Raw genomic sequence first — 18954 nt, forward strand, 5'->3', positions numbered from 1 at the left:
GTGGGGGGTGGTCCTCACCAGGTCCTGTGCCCCTCCATAGAGGACTGGGGGCTCAGGAAGGGAGGAGACCCCGAGCCAGCCCATTAGGGTGCTGTTTGTTGGAGAGATGGGGCCGGAAGGGAGGGCACCAGCACAGGGGCTGAAGTTGGTTAGGTCAGAGGCTTGGCAGTCAGGCTGGCTCATGCCCTGATTCTGACATTCACACAAGCTGCCTGCGTGATGGGGGGCAAGCCACCGAGCCTCTCAGGGCCTCTGGTTAGTCTGCTCATCTGTAAAATGGGCTCCTGACAACACCTGCCTCATAGGGGTTGTGTGGGTTCTTGAGAAACGGATCTTCATTCAAGAAACACTAGCTGTGAATATCACACCTACAGGCTCTGAGAAAACTCAGCGGGGGTAGGGGGTGTAGTGGAGAGGACCGGGCAGCCTGGGAGCCTTCCTCCTAACACAGCAGGAGACCAGCCTCAGGCCCACAGCACAAGTGAACAGCTGGGGCCCCTTCCTGGCACTGCTCATGAGAGACTGGCACTCTGGGTCCAGATTTTTCCCTCTCCAGGGTGACTTTTCTTTGCATTTCCTGAGGACTGCGCTTCTCTGTGTCCCCTTCCCTCTGCACCCGCCCTGGGCACTGGATTTTTTTTTTTTTTTTTTTTTTTTGAGATGGAGTCTCGCCCTGTCGCCCAGGCTGGCGTGCAATGGCATGATCTGGGCTTACTGCAACCTCCGCCTCCTGGGTTCAAAGGATTCTCCTGCCTCAGCCTCCAGAGTAGCTGGGATTACAGGTGCACACCACCGCGCCCGGCTAATTTTTTTAATCTTTGGTAGAGACGGGTTTCACCATGTTGGCCAGGCTGGTCTCCTGACCTTGTGATCCGCCCGCCTCAGTCTCCCAAAGTGCTGGGGTTACAGGCGTGAGCTACCACACCCAGCCTTTGGCACTGGATTCTTGATAAGAATGATGAAGGCCCCTCAAGGCATCCCCACCCTTCCCCCACATGCCCACTCCACCCATATCCCTGCCAGGAGCTCAGCAGCTGCAGCGGGGGTGGATGTGCTGGTGGCTCTGGCCAGCCCTGCCTGACCACTTCCTGCCCCTCCCAGGTCTGGGGGCTAGAGGGGGCACCACCTGGGGCTGGCAGTGGGTCAGCAGCTCCTGCCAACGGATGTAGGTCTGGGTAGCCAGGTCCTTGAGCATGGTGCGGTGCATGGCCTGGGGGCTCTCCCGGATCTGCGTGCTGATGTGGCGGTCCAACTGCATGCACAGCAGCTGCAGCTCGCCCTGTGGAGGCGGAGGGAGGCCAAGAAGCGGGTGTAGCACGAGCCAGGCACATCCAAAGCCGGGCAGGAGGAGAACAAATTCAGAGAAAGGAAGGGGCACATTTGAGTGACTGTTCAGAAGTTGAGCAGGAAAAGGAGGATGGGGCCAGCACAACTGCTGGGGCTCAGGTCAGTGTCCCTTGGGAATGGCTCAGCTGGTGGGACACTGTGGGGAGGAAGAGGCCCTGGCTCTCCCAGGCTGGCTTCCCTCTCAGCCTCCCACTCTCTGCAGTTCCTAACAGTGGGCTGGGCGCCATCCCAGCCAACCCCCCACTGCTTGGGGGAGAAGACACAGCTGGGCACCCCCACCACAGCCCTGCCCCTTGGGAGACTCACCCACCGGTCTGGAGTGATGTCCTGGCAGCTAACAACCACCCCGGCCAGCATCAGCAAGCTGTGGCACAGGTAGCAGGCCTGGAGGGAGAGCACAGGGAGAGCTGCTTCTCTAACTCCACCCAGGGCAGCATGGCGTGCCCTCCACCTGCACACTCCCCACTCTCAGGCTTGGCAGGCCAGGCAGGGGCTCAGTCACCCCTAGGCTTTCAGCGACAGTTTCCAGGGAGGCATCTTCGAGGGGACCTGGGTGAGCCAGGCTCTGGGCTGGCACTCACTTGGAGCTGTGACTCCCTAGCAGGCACTCCCAGCCTGCCCTCTGATGAAGGGCCAACCTCCCTTCCTCTAGAAAAAGGAGTCAGCCATCCAGAAACACACACTGTCCCCCAGCCTTGTGCTGGGGCAGCAGAACGCACCTTCTGGGGAGAGGGGCCTATCCACTCTGATCTCCGCAGTCTCTGTTCCCTGGGACACCAAAACGGGTGCAGCCTGCCTGGACAGTCGCCTTGCTGACCCGAGGAGGCAAATGGAGAGATAGGAGCCGATGGTTTTGGCTGAGCGTCTGCACACCTCGCCTCCATCCTCATTCCTGCCAACTGCACACTCTCAGCAGTGAAAACAGGACGCAGGCCTGCTCCATCTGGCCCGAGAACAATTTGATCTTGAGGCACCCCTGGACTCTTGGTACCCATTCACTTATGGGATACGTGCTTGCTGTTTAGAGAAACCGAGCCATGGGGAGCATCCCAGGGCGTGAGGCTCCAGAAGGGATGCAGCCTGCCCTGGATTCCCAACTGCTGCCCGCAGGTGCGCCCCTCCACTCAGAGGGCCCTGCTGCCTTGTCCTCTCGGCTCTCTCTTCATGTCTAGGATCAGGAGGTGGCAGATGACCAGCCCCGAGGACGAGTAGGGGTGGGAGAGGCGGGCTCTAGAAATGCCGGCAGGTGACAATAGGCTGGAGCTCAGAACCAGCCCACGGCCCCTGTGCCCCAGCTTCCCCTGCCCTTATCACCCGGCCCTCCCAGGGCGCCAGGCAGTGCCCCAGCAATGGCTGCAGCTTCTTTGCACAGGCCCAGGAGTCTCCTCAGGACAGAAGCCAGACCACTTCTGAGGACATCAGATTTGGTACCATCAACTGACTTCTTAAACCCAAATACCGCAGTGCAAAATCCTGAGGTCGAAGGCCACCTGGGGCTCCCACCGGCAGTGCCCACCCTGCCTGGGACCCAGCCTGTTCTTCAACACAATGGCTAAGGCCCACGGGTGGTCTGACTCCACAGGCTGACCAGGTGGCCTTGCACACGGCAGGCAGAGAAGACACAGTGGGGGAAACCGAGGCGTGCCTCCAGGAGAGCTGCCCTGGGGTGGGGAAGACCCAACCTCTCTGAAGCCCAGCTCCCTCTGCCTGCCAGGTCCCTGCAGCGGCCTGTGGACGCCCGAGTTGCCCGGCCCAGCTGGCCTGCTGGCGATGCACTGCTGGCTCCCTGAGCTCCCCTTCCCTCCAACCTGGTCTTGCCTTTGCGACTCTGTCCAGCCTTTGCAGTCTTGCAACAGCTCACTGCCCCCTTGTCATAAAGCAAGTCTGGGCCTGCGTACCAGACACTATACCTTGACTGAGACACGGCGACATGAGACAAACTCAGACATGAAAGGGAGAAAGATACTTCAGGAGGGCAACCATTTGGTCAGGAAATAACATACCTGTGCTTCTGCACAGACCAAAAGGAGAAAGGGCCCTTCCAGGGTTTTTTGGGGGATGGGGGAGTACAACTTAGAGGCTTCAGGAATTGACTAAGCTAAAGTGGGCCTCAAAGGAACAGCAGGATTCGAGGCAAAGATGGCCCTGTGCAGGCAGAGGAGGGCTGATGACAGACCCTGAGGGCGGTTCCAGAAACAGAAGCCACAGACCCTGAGGGTGGTTCCAGAAACAGAGGCCAGTACAGGTGCAATGGAGTGGGGACAACCTGGGGGGCAGAGTTGTGGGAACAGGCTGGGGGTGCCTGGGGGAGGCAGGTGATAGAATGTGGCCACACTGGTGTGCTGGAATGTACTAGGTAGCAGGAAAATGAGCTCTCTCTGGGAGAAAGGATTACAGGGTATCTCTACCTTTCCTTTTTCCTTTTTTAAGATTATTTATCTACAATGTGTGTACTCATACAAGGAGAATACAATGAGAGTTGGTTTAAAACATTTTTTTTTTTTTTGAGACGGAGTCTCACTCTGTCGCCCAGGCTGGAGTGCAGTGGCGCAATCTCCGCTCACTGCAAGCTCCGCCTCCCGGGCTCACGCCATTCTCCTGCCTCAGCCTCCGGAGTAGCTGAGACGACAGGCACCCGCCACCGTGCCCGGAGAATTTTTTGTATTTTCAGTGGAGACAGGGTTTCACCGTGTTAGCCAGGATGGTCTCGATCTCCTGACCTTGTGATCCGCCCACCTCGGCCTCCCAAAGTGCTGGGATTACAGGCGTGAGCCACCGCGCCCGGCTAAAACTTTTTTTTAACAAGATACTGCCAACGGTAATTGGCTGAACCTAACTGGGTTTGGGGTGGGTGTGAGGCATGGGAGCGGGACTTGGCCATGAAAAGCAGCCGAGACCCAGGCTGGGCGAGGTGGTTCACGCCTGTAATCCCAGCATTCTGGGAGGCTGTGGCTGAGTTTGAGACCAGCCTGGGCAACATATTGAGACCCCGACTCCACAGAAAACAAAACCAAAAGGTTATCCAGCATGGTCACCTGGATTCCCAGCTACTTGGGAGGCTGAGGCAGGCATATCACTTGAGCCTGGGAGGTTGAGGCTGTAGTGAGCTGTAACTGTGCCACTGCACTCCAGCCGGGGGCAACACAGCAAAAGCTGGTCTCGGAAAAAACAAAAACAAAAAAAAAAAGGAAGAAGCTGAGGCCCCTCTTTGAGAGGGCAATCTAATGATGAGAGGTGGCAGGGGATGCCGAAGAAAACATCCAAGGGTTATCAGGGCCATCACTGAGGACCGCTGGGGAAGGCACCCTGGGCTGTCTGTGAGGGAGAATGTGTGGGACTGGGAGGGGCGAAAGGGGGCCTGTCCCTCTCAGACCTTTCACTCCCCACTGCTGATGGCGCAGCTCACTGGCCTGTTCCACCCATGGGCTCTCAGGGCAGTCTCTTTGTCTGGAGGACGCCCGGCTGCAGAACTTCCCCTCCTAGAAGGAGTCGTGGGGAGTGTCTGAGATCTGAGGAATGCCCTGGAGGAATATCAGGGAGGAAAAATCTGTCAGTGGACTTACCCCAGGCAGTGGAGAGTTACTGGTTTCACAACTTGTTTCTTATGCTAATTCCCATAATTGAATCTGCAGGGGGCAGGGAGTGGGGAGGGGAATCTCAGAAAAACTATTCCGAGTGTTTGGGTGGATAGTGAGTAGGAAATGGCAGTCCTAGAGAAAAACCCTGTTAACCACATTTTATAAGCTGTTTTTCCCAGAGGGAAAAACCTAAACCTGCCACTGCCTGGAGGCTGGGTAGCTGGGTGCATGTCTTCCTTGCATTTGAGGTGCTTCCTATAAGGAAGACGTTGACCCAATTTAAGGAGATTGGTGGCTGTGCAGATGCCCTCCCTTGGAACATCTCTGGGAGCTTGGCTGAAGCTGGGTTCCCAGTAGGGATTTTGAAAAGAAGCCTTCATTATTGGCATAGGAAACACCCAGACTTCCATCTCCTCCCTGCATTTCCCCAGGACTCTTGGTCTCAGAGCTGCAAAGAGGTAAGAGAGAGTCTGATCCTGTCCAGACAACAAGCAAGGTGTCCCCACCCTCCCACCAGACCCCTCTCTCTGTGTGAAGGTCAGAGGAACAAAACCTCAGTGGAAACTGGGAACTCTGTAGCCAGGAGCAGGCAGACCCTGAGTCTCCCCATCTAAACCGCCAGCGGCTGTGGACACCCGAGTCGCCCAGCCCAGCTGGCTTGCTGGTGATGCACTGCTGGCTCCCTGAGCTCCCTTCCCTCCAACCTGGCAGGGGCAGGCACGGGAGGGGTGCAGGGCAGGCAGGGGTGGGCGAGTGAGGGGGCCCTTCCCAGCAAGACAAGAAGGGCCAGGTGTGAGAGCTGCGCTTCCTGCTTCCTTCGCAGTGTGACCAATTCCTGAACTTAGCAAGCCTGCTCCTGTCCTGGCTGGCACTACAGAGGCACGGTTCATCTTCCCTTCCACGAGGCAGGAGAGAGAGGCTGAGCCAAGGCTGCACTCCCTGCCTTACCTGCTTCCTCTCCCTTTGGGAGCACAAGGTGGCCCTTCTATACGCCAGAGGGAGGCCCTTCCAGGTCTCCTAGAACTGCTTGGTGCGGTGGGGATGTCATTGTGGCCTCAGGGTTAGCCCTCCTTGGGTGCTGGGGGGCTACACTCGTCCAGGCCTCAGAACCTTGTCTGAAGATGGGACCCAGCTCCTGCCCCATGGCACGTTAGTCAGGCTGGGAAGCCCTAATGGGAAATGGGACCCCGGAAACCTCAGTCAACATCATGGGGAAAGGCAGAGTCTGAGGGCATGCCCGGACCCAATACTGATGAGAAAAGCCCAGCCCATCCCTGCGGTCACTGCCAGCAAGGGCCGGGCTCCCGTTTTCTGGGTCTTTCCCCAGAGTCTGGTGGGCTGGCTCTTCTGAGAAGTTCCACGCAGGAATGCCTCACTCCTGGCTCTAGAGCCTTCAAGGGGGCCGTGCCCTCCCCCTGGGGAAGGAATGACAAGGCTGAGTGACAGCAGACAGCAGACTGGGACTGTCACCAGAGGAAGGGAGGTCAGCATCTCCATGTTCTGGTCCAGCTAGTTCTGACCCCAGGCTCCCCCAGCCAAGACTCCCAAGTCAACTAGGAGCCATTAGCAGCGCTTTTGTCATAGACAAAAGGGAAAAAGGGTGGACATTTCCCAGGAACTTCATCCTTTAGAAAATTCCCCTCTAGCCAATGCCAAGGGAGCGGGCTGTGGCCTGGGCTATTTACGCTGAAGGGGGGCAGGAAAGGAGGACGGAGAGGCTCTCCCAGGAAGCCACTCGCTCTGGCCAGAACATATAACCTTTCTTCCCCATCAGGTCATGACCAAGAATCCAGTCTTAACCCTGGGCAAGTCTTCCCAAATCCAGCTCTCTCCTGGAGGCTGCCAGACCGGGTGGGGAAGGCAGACCTGTTTCTGGCAGGAGGATCCTGCGGGAGCAGGTCCAGCTAGGCTCTGGGGCAGCTACTGTGTGTGTGTTGGGGGGAGAACCAAGGCTGACCCAGGAACACCTGCTGGGAAGGACGAAGATGGACCCAAAGGGCACGGCTCTCCCAGCCAGGCTGCTGGGGCCCAGGGGCTCACCCCCAGCCGTCCCTGCCTCTCACTCAGGAAGCTGGCCCTGATGTCTGCTGGCGCTGGGATTCTGGCCTGGGGTACCAGGAGCCAGGGGGGGGCCTCTTGCTTTCTCCTTTCCATGCTCACAGCCCTAGCCTGGCTGGGCTGCTCTCAGCCCAATCTCGAGAGCCTAGAGGTCCAGCCCAGCCCAGGAAAAGCATTCTGCCTTAGGTGTCATCATTGCCACACACGAGTCCTCTCAGGACAGAGGTGTAAGCACACGGACTGAAGATTGACTCTAGAGCTAACGGAGTCTGGGAAAGGCTGAAGCTGCGCTGGTCTACCCTGGGCCCTTTCAGACCTGAGGCTGGGGCTGGGCCACAATCCTTTTTTCCCCTTTTTTGTGCAATTTAAACCTATATAGTACCACTTCATGGCATCCTGATCCAGTAGCGCACGCAGAGAGGGCCTGGGACCCCGCCTTCAGCAGACATGGAAGCTGCGGCACGGGGAGGGTTCCTGATGTGCATGACCCTGTGTCCAGGAAGGGCAGGTCTGGCCCAAGAGCAGATGTCTGGGCTCTCAGCCTTCAGCAGGACAAGCTCCCCGGGTGTGCGTGGATGGTGTTGGGGTCTCTAAAGAGGATTCACACTGTGGACATCCCCCTTGGGAAACAGCAAGGGTCCACGGGCCTCCTATTGGAAGGATAGGGCGAGGCTGAGGCTGAGGCTGCTCCCCCAGGGTGGAGGAGGAATGCCCTTTGCAGCCTGGGCCCCCGGGGCACGGTCTAGGTATCCACACAGGTTGGGCACAACAACGATGAATCATGAGTAATCCGAGGTAGGGCTACTCAGGCCCCAGGCCAAGAGCCTCAGTCTGGGGAGGGAGACAGAGCTTAGGTGACTGGTGTGTCCACAGGACACCAGGCAAAAGGGGATGCATTTTCCTAGGTACGTGCCTTCTGAGCCCCAGCAGTGTGGCACTGGCCACCAGGATGAGGCTGCCATGTCTTCCCTGCCCCATGAGCAAACCGCACAACCTCTTCCCCTTGGCCAGGCAGCTTCTGCTCCAAGGTTGCACCCCTGACCCTTGGCTTTGGCAGACACTAAAGAAGGAAGCAGAGGGCGGTATCGAAAGCTCTGTTCCCAAAGGCAAGCTGACTTGGGAAGTGACTCTGACCAGGACAGGTCGCCGGTCATAAGCCCTTGTGAGGAAGAAATGAAGACATATAACCGACCACTAGGAAATGAGGCGGGTGACCTAAGACCTCTTCCTAACCTAGGGTCCCAGAAGACACAGGGCCAAGAGGCCAGAGAGCAGACATCTTAGCCAGAGAGCAGACGTCACTGGTGGGGCCTGCCAGGCAAGACACCCAATTCTGTCAATGAAAGTGCCTGCTAGGGCACGGGGTGGGGGTGACCTAAACACGGTCCCTAAACATGGAGCAGGGATGAGGCCCATTTAGGGTTAACGGGAGACAGGCTGGCAGCAGCTGGACAGGCAGGACTTTCGGCTCTGCTGCAGTGAATGGCCATTGAATGGAAGTTTGCTTTTGGGCCCTGCTGGGTAGAGAGGTGGGTGTCTCTTTCCAGGCTGCAGAGGACTCGGGGCCCAGCATGTGCCCACACCCTCCACGCCCTCAGAACAGGAGCTCTCACCTGCACCTCTGGCTTCCCGGAGAGTGAGTTCAGAGATCCGAGACCCTTCACAGCGGGGATCTCTTAAGTTCTATCTCTAGCTGGGGCCTGGGGCCTGGGGCCTGGGGCCTGGGCCCTGAGCAGCCCTGGCTCCTGCTCGTGGTACTGAGGACAGGGAGGGAATGTGGAGGCCATGGCGCATGGGGCTGGGGAGGGAAAGAGATGGAAGGCTGAGAGCTCCAGATTCCTGCAGACCTGCCGTGGGGAGATTATCTCAGAGCGTCTCCCCATTCCTCCATCCACCGGCTGGTGGCAGGAGCCAAGGCACTGGAGGCAAGTCCTTGCTGGAGGGCGGAGGGCTCCCACCCAGTCCACCTTCCTCTCTGGCTTCCTGCTGGTGGGGGTCAGGGAGATGACAGGCAGGGATTGGCGGGGTCTTCCTGCTGCTCCAGCTGGGACCAGAGACCTTGACACCAGGGAGATGTGGACCAGAAAACCTAGCTCTGCAGACTACCCAGAGAGGGACAAGATTCTCGGTGCCTATGTGTAAGAGTTCAAGCCAGTACACGTATACATCAGTGCATACGTGTCAGTGTGCGTGTGAGCATGTAGAGTGGAGGGGGTCACTGACACCAGCCAGGGCGTTGCATAACCACCTGACAGAACAATGGTTTCCCCATGGCTTCCCCTTCTTGTCTTTCGCTTTTTCACTTACTGAATTGTCTCCGGGGTGTTGGCATGTCTGGCCAGAGCCTGGGACTGCCCTCCTCATCCTTCCCACCAACACCAGAGCACAAGGCCACTGCCCGTGACTGAACCACAGGGATGCTGCAAATGTCCAGGGATCCTGTCCTTTCCCTTCCTTTGTAAGAGTGTCCCAGCCTCCTGTCCCCTACACTCAGACCAAACTGTTCCATGGTGGTGACTCCAGCCCTGACTTGAGGGGTGAATGTGTATCCCAGGCTGGCCATTCACTGTATGCTAGCTTGCCAATGTGACTGGCTTAGAGACGGGCACCTGACGCAAACCCAGCCAATGAGACGCCATTCTGGTTACGATTCGAGGGCCAAAGCTCTTTCTTGTCCAGGAAGAGTTAAAGGATGAGGAGACCCAGGTAGAGTGTTAGGTTAGAAGCTGAGTCACTTGCCTAGGGCTGCTGAGGGAAGGCTGTTGAGCCTGGAGGAGGGGAGAGCCTGCCTGGGAAGGCGCCAAGGGCCAGAGCCCGGAGGAGGAGGGTGTGACACTGAGGTTTTCTGACACTGTTTAGCCCTTGGGTCCCTCTAAGTCTGATGAACTGTCCCAGGGCTTTCCAGGATTTGTGTTTGTGTTTCCGTCACTAAAAACTCCTGGCAAAGACAGGGAAGAAGGGACAGAAAACGTGGTGCGCAGAGAGCACTTGAGAAGGCCATGGTCGGCCTGGGAGCTGTTCCTGCAGACTGAGGATGGCGTGTAAGGGACCTTCCCCACTGTGCTTGGCTGTCTTCGGTGCACAGCTGGGAGCCTCAAACACTGCAGCCTTGAACTTCTGGGCTCAAGCCATCCTCCCGAGTAGCTAGGACCATAGGCGTGTGCCACCGTGTCCTGTTAACACCACACCTGGCTCATTTTTAAAAAAAACCTTTTGGCCGGGCGCGGTGGCTCACGCCTGTAATCCCAGCACTTTGGTAGGCTGAGGCGGGCGGATCACGAGGTCAGGAGATCGAGACCATCCTGGTTAACATGGTGAAACCCCATCTCTACTAAAAATACAAAAAAATTAGCCAGGCGTGGTGGTGGGCGCCTGTAGTTCCAGCTACTCGGGAGGTTGAGGCAGGAGAATGGTGTGAATCCAGGAGGCGGAGCTTGTAGTGAGCCAAGATCATGCCACTGCACTCCAGCCTGGGCAACACAGCGAGACTCCATCTCAAAAAACAACAACAACAACAACAACAAACCGTTTGCAGAAATAAGGTCTCGCTATGTTGTGCAGGGTGGTCTATGAACACCTAGCTTCAGATGATCCTCCTGCCTCAAACTCTGAAAGTGCTGAAATTACAGGCTTGAGCCACTGTATCTAGACAGGGTGAGGCATTTCAGGGGGAGCCATGGGGGTTGTGCCTGAGGTGAGACTCTGGAATGACCCTAAAAGGTAGCTGTTCAAGTATGTGAAGCAAGATGTAAACAAGCCACGGGTTGAGCCATGCCCGTAGCAATCCAAGGACAGGAGAGACAGTCTGGGCTCCGCAGGAAGGAGGGACAGCAGGAGCAAAGACGTGGCGTTGAGAACAGAGCGTTTCTGGGAGAGCATCACTGCTTGGATTCAGATGTCGCAGTGTGATGTGCAGCAGTGAAGCCACGCATCGGGCCAGCTGGCGGAGGCTCTGGATTGCAGTTTCATACAATGTGACAGGCACTAGAGTCTATTTTCCTAACTCAGAACGAGAAGAAGATAATCCACAGGGTTGTCCAGGAAGAGTTAAAGGATGAGGAGACCCAGGTAGAGTGTTATGTTGGAAGCTGATGAGTCACTTGCCTAGGGAGAGAGGCCCCGAAGGGTCTCCGGGAGGACTGGGCCTGGGTGGGGTGGGGCAGGGAGCAGGCCCGGGTGCTGCCAAGGCCCTGAGCAAAAGCTGGCTGAAGAATGCAAGCCTGCCTCTGCAGCTTAACTCTCTCACTTCAAGCCTGCTCGTACACTTGCAAAGAAACCAGAATTTCTGGGACCCAAACAAAGCTGGCCTGAGCCTGGGCCCTGCCTGGCTTTGGGATGCCCAGAAGTACTGGCCTGTCCCCAGATCTGTAGAGGTCCCCCTCTCCTGGAGGGTCAGCTTCCCAGAGGCCATCTCTTTGAGGTTTATTTTTAAAGATGTCTGATGTTCTGTACTTTGGAGGAAGTAAGACAGAACCAACCACAGATTAGACAGGAGAGGAACTCACAAGTTCTGAATATCCATTTTCTGTTCCTCAAAACCAGTCGGTTTCCTCCCAGCCCTCCTGACCTTGGCCTGACCAAGGTCCCCAGCCCAGTGGGGCAGTAAGGAAGAGACAGACACTTCCAGGTGGGAAGGCAGAGAGCATGGCGAGAATGGAGAAAGAGGCTCCACCTGCCTTTCAGGGGGACAGAGGGTAAGTGGCCTGTGCCCAGGGGAACACATGTCCCATTGCTGGAGTTGAGCATGCCAGCAAGAGAGGGCAGAGGCAAGCACACAGCTGCCAGAGGGCAGCAGCCCCCTCCCTGCCTAGCCCTGCAGTGAGAGCCAGGCCTTTCTCCACAACCTCCCATTAAGGCGGCCCTTGGCAGGGTCACCCAGCACAGGGACAGACAACTGCAGTTACAGCAGCGGGAGCGAAGCAGTAAAACTTGTTTGCCAACTCTATCAACACACGCGGCACACCACAAGGATATACAGGAGATGTGCACAGCACGCACTTATGCACAAACACACAGCAGAGGCCACACCCTCTGCAGAACATGAGCAGAGCTACTCAGAATGAGCATGAACGCAGTGGAGTTGGCACAGCTGGGCTGAGTTTATCCCAGAGCATCACCCAATCCCTGCAGCACACCCCCCCCCCCTCCCCGCCAACAACTCCATTCTGTACAAATGCATTTCTCCAATAAACAAGCCACACATCCCCAGGCCTCAGGAGCATGAGCTGGGGACCTTAAGTGGTGTGCACCTCGAGAAAGCTGACTAGAGCCACTCGCGCTCAGTAGGGGGCCTTGATCTGGGTGGTGCCCCCGCAGGGACCATAACAGGTGCAGAACCCACAGACTGCCCCTTAGCTGTTATCCACTGGGGACATCGTCTGGCTGGGAGGAGGACATGCCCAGAGGGCAGCTGGGGAGATGGGGACCAGGCTCCTGGTGCCTAACTCTGCCCCAGCTCTGGGACCTTCCCCCTTTGTGGTCCTTAGTTTCTTTCCATACAATGGGAAATAATTAACAACTTCACAGTCCCCAAATTTAACCAACCGGGAGAAAAACTTCCATCCCACCATAAAGATCCTTGTACTATATGCCTCCCAAATCCCTAAGGGGAAAAACAGAATTTAAAAACCTCATCAATAGAACATCAGTAGGCCCGGTGCGGTGGCTCATACCTGTAATTCCAGCACTGTGGGAGGCCGAGGCAGGTGGATCACCTGAGGTCAGGAGTTTGAGACCAGCCTGGTCAACATGGTGAAACCCCATCTCTACAAAAATACAAAAATTAGCCGGGCATGATGGTGGACACCTGTAATCTCAGCTACTTGGAAGGTTGAGGCGGGAGAATCACTTGAACCTGGGAGGCAGAAGTTGCAGTGAACCAAGATTGCGCCATTGCACTCCAGCCTGGGTGACAGAGCAAGACTCTGTCTCAAATAAATAAATAAATAAATACAAAAAAAAAATAGAGCATCAGTAGAGCAAAAAGAAAAGCAAGAAACGATAACGAAGTGTGGTAACGAGGAGTATAATATGCAATAGCAGGTTTTGACACAGCCAAAATATCAATAATCTCGATGGAAGTGAATTGGGGCCCGTTGAGATGGCTCATGCCTGTAATCCCAGCACTTTGGGAGGCTGAGGTGGGAGGATTGCTTGAGCTCAGGAGTTTGAGACCAGCCTGGGCAATGTGACAAAACCCTATCTTTATTAAAAAAAAAAAAAAAATTGGCCAGGCGTGGTGGCTCACACCTGTAATCCTAGCACTTTGGGAGGCCGAGGTGGGCAGATCACCTGAGGTCAGGAGTTCGAGACCAGCCTGGCCAACATGGCAAAACCCGTCTCTACTAAAAATACAAAAATTAGCCAGGCATGGTGGCACGCGCCTGTAATCCCAGCTACTTGGGAGTCTCAGGCACGAGAATCGCTTGAACCTGGGAGGTGGAGGTTGCAGTGAGCCGAGATCCAGTCAGTCACTGCACTCCAGCCTAGGCAACAGAGCAAGACTCTGTCTCAATCAATCAATCAATCAATCAAGCAAGCAATATAAATAAATAAATAATTAGCCCGGTGTGGTACCATGTGCCTGTCCCAGCTATTTGGGACGCTGAGGTAGGAGGATCTATTGAGCCTGAGAAGGTGAGGCTGCAGTGAGCCTTGATGGCGCCACTGCATTCCAGCCTGAGCAATAGAGTGAGACAGGCCCTGTTTTAAACAAAGAGTGAATAGGCCATGACCTTCATGACCCTGAGCCCTAAGGCTGGACAGAACACACCAGACAACATCTGGCCAGATATGGTTTATACAAGTCAGCTACAAGGAAATAAACTGCCCCAAGAAGACCCTGGTTCTGGGTTGGTGGGCTCAGGTGGTAGCTTGGAGAGACGGTGGCAAATTGAGTCAAGTTATGCAATGTTTTTCTGCCTGCGGCCAAAAGGACAGTCTCCCTTGATTGCCTGGGAAGGCAATCGGGGCGAATTGGTATCCATGGGCCAAAGGGAGTACTTAGAGGCCAACTCTAAGTATTAAACTCTCAGGTGTTAACTCTCCTACAGGAAAACACCCTCTGCCACCACCGTCAGCCAAATAAGCCCTCTGCCTCTCACATGGCTGTACCAGACCCCCAAGCATCGCTCCAAACCAGATGTTTACTCTTCTCTGAGAATAAAGCCCAGATCAAACCAGGCATGCACAGGGCCATAGATAACCAAAAGCGGCTCAGCTTTGTTTTCTTTATCCAGAAGCTCTTCAAAATGCTAAAAACATTATCAGCTCACTAAGCGGGATAGTCCACAGAAGCTCTTATAGTCCATATAAGCTCTGCCTGCTCAGCTAGGACTGTGGTCAAAGCCAGGACACACGGCCAGTGCAGGCATCTATGTTGCCCCTGATTCTCTCCAGTTCCTGACCCCCATGCACAGCTGCAGCAGGAGCTCATGGCTTCCTTTGCTGAAGTACTTGGTGTTTTCCCAGGCAGGACCTCACTAGCTTATAATTACAAACGATGTGCTGGGATTGGTTCTGCCACACGCAGGTAATACTTCTTTAGTCCAGAGCCTCCTGCAGGAGAAGGCCAGGCTATAAGCTCTTGTGGCCTTAATGATACAAAGACCTTAAGAGACAAGGGGACCACGATGCAGAGGCTGGTCAGACGGCGCACAGGAGGCAGCAGGTTTCCAGAATGGGGGCAGGAGAGCGAATAGTGAATGCCAGAACAGAATGGAAGAAGGGAGTTCAGAGAAGGACAAAGGAATTAAAACTGGATTCATTCGTTCACCTAGTGCCAAATGTGGGATGCAGTGCTGAGAGACACTGCATGTGCCCACAGTCTAGCTGGACAGGGGGCAAGCAAAGGGACAACTTTACTTGCCAAGGGATCAGTGAGGAGAGAAAGTTGTGCCCTGGACACCAACAGCAGCTCTCTCAGCCTCTTCCCAGAGGGAGAGGTTGGGCCAAGGCCTGAGGCAGCCAGAGGAGGTGGGGAAGGAGCTGGGCAGAAGTGTTTATTTGCAGGGCTGGAGGAGGGCTGTGACCCAGCCGCACAGGGCAGGAAATCTCCCAGACAGGAGTGAGAGGGCCTGGGGGATGGGCAGGCGTCAAAAGGCAGAGGCTCAGCTCAGCAGCCCCAACGCTGGGAAAGCAGGCATTTCCTCCAGGCTGGGCCGCCTCAGGTCAACCTTACTCTGGCCTCAGTTTCCCCACGGCACTGAAGGGAAACTAAAAGGCAAAGACTTTGAGCTCTGGGGATGAAAGGCTCAGCCACGGCTCAGACCACCACTCCTTATAAAACAGGGTGGATGCCGCCGCTGTTGTTTTTGGCTGGTGAGTGGCCCATCTAACCTCTTTGAAGATGAAACATGCTGAGGCCTAATGAGGAGTCAGCCGGCCGGGGTGGGAGTGGAGCCCAGTCACCTGCCCCACCTGGCCCCTCCCAGTCAGAACAGTGCCCAGCCCAGGGGACAGAACCCAGCCCAGGGGCCTGTTTCACTTCTGTGCCCGTGCACCCTCCTTGGCCCGGGGCTCCCTCACTCAGAGGCAGAGGTGTAGGGGAGCGCAGCAGAGGTGGTCTAAGGTGGTCTCGGGCTGCAGCGAAGGCTTCTGAGAGCTGCCTGGGCCTCACCTGCCCCTCCACTGCCCTGGACCAGTGCACCCTACCCCTTTGGGGCTCTGCCGAGCTGCACAGTGCCTCCATGTTTTCAGGCCAAACAGGTCATTTCCAGTATGGCGGCCAACCAGAGGGAGGCTTTCAAACCTCCTTTAGGTGTGTGAGAATAGTCCTCTAAAGAAAAGGCATCCTCAGCCTGCTCACTGTCCCTCTTCCCCAGCTGTTGAAAGAATGTCTTCTGCCGCCTGGATAGCCTCTGAACCAGTGAGCCTGGCAGGAACCACACCTCTGCTAGGTGAGGCCCAGGACTGGCCCCCAAGGTGCCTGCAGGCCACACTCTCCGCTCAGCCAGACCAGACGTGACCCTCTTTCCTCTCTCTCACCACTCGCCTTCTTGTTCCTTGCCCCCCTGCCCAGGCCTCCCTGAGTTCTGTTTAGACAGACCACCCCAGGACTGACCCTCACCTCCTCTCTAGAGGCCCCATAACCAGCCCATAACCAGCTCCAGTTTCTGGGGAAATACTTGGCGCAAGAGAAGGGGCATGCAGACAGCTCACACTCTCCTGGGAGGCAGCAGCCTCATAAATGCAGTAATATTAGGCACAACTGAAAGACAACCTTCCCCACATGTTCCAGAAGAGGAGCGTGCACCTGGGGATTAGCATATCTCTTTAATGGTTCATTTGTGTTCATTAAGTAATTAATTCATTTATCTGATTTGCAGAGTGATGCCCAAAGGTTGGACTTCTGTATCAACATCCAGCCTCCGAGTGAGTTTCTGGAATTACCATCTTCCCCAATTATGACGATCCCTATCTCCATTCTTCATCCCCAAGTCCCCAGGGGCAGCAGAGTGCATCGAGGTTTAAGCCCTGCTCCCCAGGAAGCTGAGCCCGGGATGCCCACTCTGCAGCCCTCACACCCACCACATCCCTGCTCTGACATTCACCCAGGGACTCATAGGCCTCACTGTTCCAAACTCCACAACCTGCAGGCCCTGGGGCACCTTGTTGCTCCTGACTCCCACCAGAACTTGGCTTTCAGGAAAGCTGGGCAATGTCTGGAAAGTCAATTAGGAAGAACTGGGGACAGGCCAAGGACTCAGACTCAGTGAACCACAGTGAAAATGAATAGGAAGGCTGGGCCCAGCTCTGCCTACAGAAGAAGGGATGCCCTGCACGTTGAGACAACCCTGCGCTTATCCTGATGTGCTCCCATCTCCTCCCTGGCATCCAGCTCCTGCATCCTCCCTAAACCATGCTGTAAGGCTGACAACCCCAGATCAACAAAAGGCACACAAGCAGGGACAGGCAGACATTCGGCCCCTACACCTGCGCACAGGGCATCCCCAGCGCCTGCGGCACGGGTAACAGCACTAATTACAGGTGAGATGCTGAGCACCTCTGCTCAACACAGGGAGGCAGCCTGTTGGTCTCTGCCCTGGCATGGCCCTGGGGTTCTGGAAGGACCTGCAGGCCATGCAATGTGGACAGCCCTGCCTTTCCCTGCTACCTGTGGTGGTGGCATCGTGGTGGAGGCAGGCGGGTGCTGGGTGCTCACTCACCTTGTGGTCTAGCTCGGCACTAGCCTTTGGCTGTTGCTCCTGGCAGGGTGGCAAGGGCACAGAGCCCAGGTATTGCCTGAGAGATGATGGCCTCATGAGGCCCAGGAGCCGGCTGAGCGAGGACAGCTGGGGAGGAGAAGGGAGGCTGTCACTCACAGAGGGTGGTGGCCAAGAGCTCAGGGTGCTCCCGGGAATCGGCCTGGACACCTCAGCTGGTGGCAGTGGGTTAGAGCACTGGCTTCTGAGACACAGACCCACCTCTACCTTATGAACTGTGGCCTCTCGGATCCTGAGTGTTCTCATCTGTAAAATGGATCACACATACTTCCCACGAGAGGAGGGGCACCCAAACATACCCAGCTCCCCCACGCCCCACCCACACACACTCATCCCCCCACAGACCTGACACCCACCCACTCACCCACCCACTCATCCTCCCCACACCCACACATACCCAGGCCTCCCACCCCCCACCCACTCACCCACGTACACACAGACCCACATCCACACCTACTCACCCCCTCCACAGACCCCACATCCACACCCACCCACTCACCCACCCACCCACATACACACAGACCCCCACACACATACCCACTCATATCCCCAGACCCCCACACACCCCCACCCCCATCCACCTACCCACTCACCCACATACACAGACCTACATACACACCCACTCACACCCCCAGACCCCCACACCCACAGATCCCCACCCACACCCCCCAACAGACCCCCACACACCCCCACCCCCATCCACCTACCCACTCACCCACATACACAGACCTACATACACACCCACTCACACCCCCACAGACCCCCACACCCACAGATCCCCACCCACACCCACACACACCCACTCACCCACATACACAGACCTACATACACACCCACTCACACCCCCCACAGACCCCCTACCCACAGATCCCCACCCACACCCCCCAACAGACCCCCACACACCCCCACCCCCATCTACCTACCCACTCACCCACATACACAGACCTACATACACACCCACTCACACCCCCACAGACCCCCACACCCACAGATCCCCACCCACACCCCCCAACAGACCCCCACACACCCCCACCCCCATCTACCTACCCACTCACCCACATACACAGACCTACATACACACCCACTCACACCCCCAGACCCCCACACCCACAGATCCCCACCCACACCCCCCAACAGACCCCCACACACCCCCACCCCCATCTACCTACCCACTCACCCACATACACAGACCCCCTATACACCCCCACCCACTCACCCCCCCCACACAGACCCCCACCCACACCCACCCAGTCATCCCCCACCCACAGACCCTCACCCACACTCACCCACACCCATCCCCACCCCCTGCACTGCCGCTCTGCATCTGTGGGCCCACCCTCCCTTGCATCCCTCTCTTTTGGTTTAACTCTTCTCTGTGGAGGTTTGGAACACCATGAAGAGAGACCATGGACTAAGTCCCCAACAGTCCATCACCATGAGCAATGACCACCATCATCTGCATTCCGCCTGGCCTGTGTCTTCAGCCCCTGCCTTCCACTCCCCTTCCCGCTCTTTTCCTTCCAGGGGATTTTAAAGCAAATACATCGTATCGTTTTACCCATAAAGAGCTTCTACAGAAAAGATAAGGATTTCCCCCCAATCTAATCCTAATACCATTTGTTTCCTAACAGAATCACTGAGACTTCCTTATCATCATCCAACACCTGTGTTCAGTTTTCTCTGTCTCTAAAATGTCCTCCAACAGTTGGTCTGTTTGAAGGGAGACTCAACATAAGGCCCACACACTG

General features: G+C 56.3%; 1 protein-coding gene across 10 annotated transcripts in view; it reads right to left on the reverse strand.

The window, feature by feature from the left end:
- The window catches only part of FAM178B (family with sequence similarity 178 member B), a 112554-nt gene that overhangs the window by 973 nt on the left and 92627 nt on the right, over positions 1–18954 (reverse strand). For all 10 annotated transcript variants that reach the window (XM_055378541.2, XM_063695564.1, XM_055378540.2 and 7 more), the window contains 3 exons: positions 17150–17275; positions 1654–1731; positions 1127–1279 (listed from right to left, as the gene is read on the reverse strand). In XM_055378541.2, the coding sequence (XP_055234516.2) occupies positions 1127–1279; positions 1654–1731; positions 17150–17275 (357 nt within the window). The remainder of the gene's footprint in view (positions 1–1126; positions 1280–1653; positions 1732–17149; positions 17276–18954) is intronic.

This window comes from Gorilla gorilla, chromosome 12 (genome assembly GCF_029281585.2).
Source record: "Gorilla gorilla gorilla isolate KB3781 chromosome 12, NHGRI_mGorGor1-v2.1_pri, whole genome shotgun sequence".
Classification (NCBI taxonomy): Eukaryota; Metazoa; Chordata; class Mammalia; order Primates; family Hominidae; genus Gorilla; species Gorilla gorilla.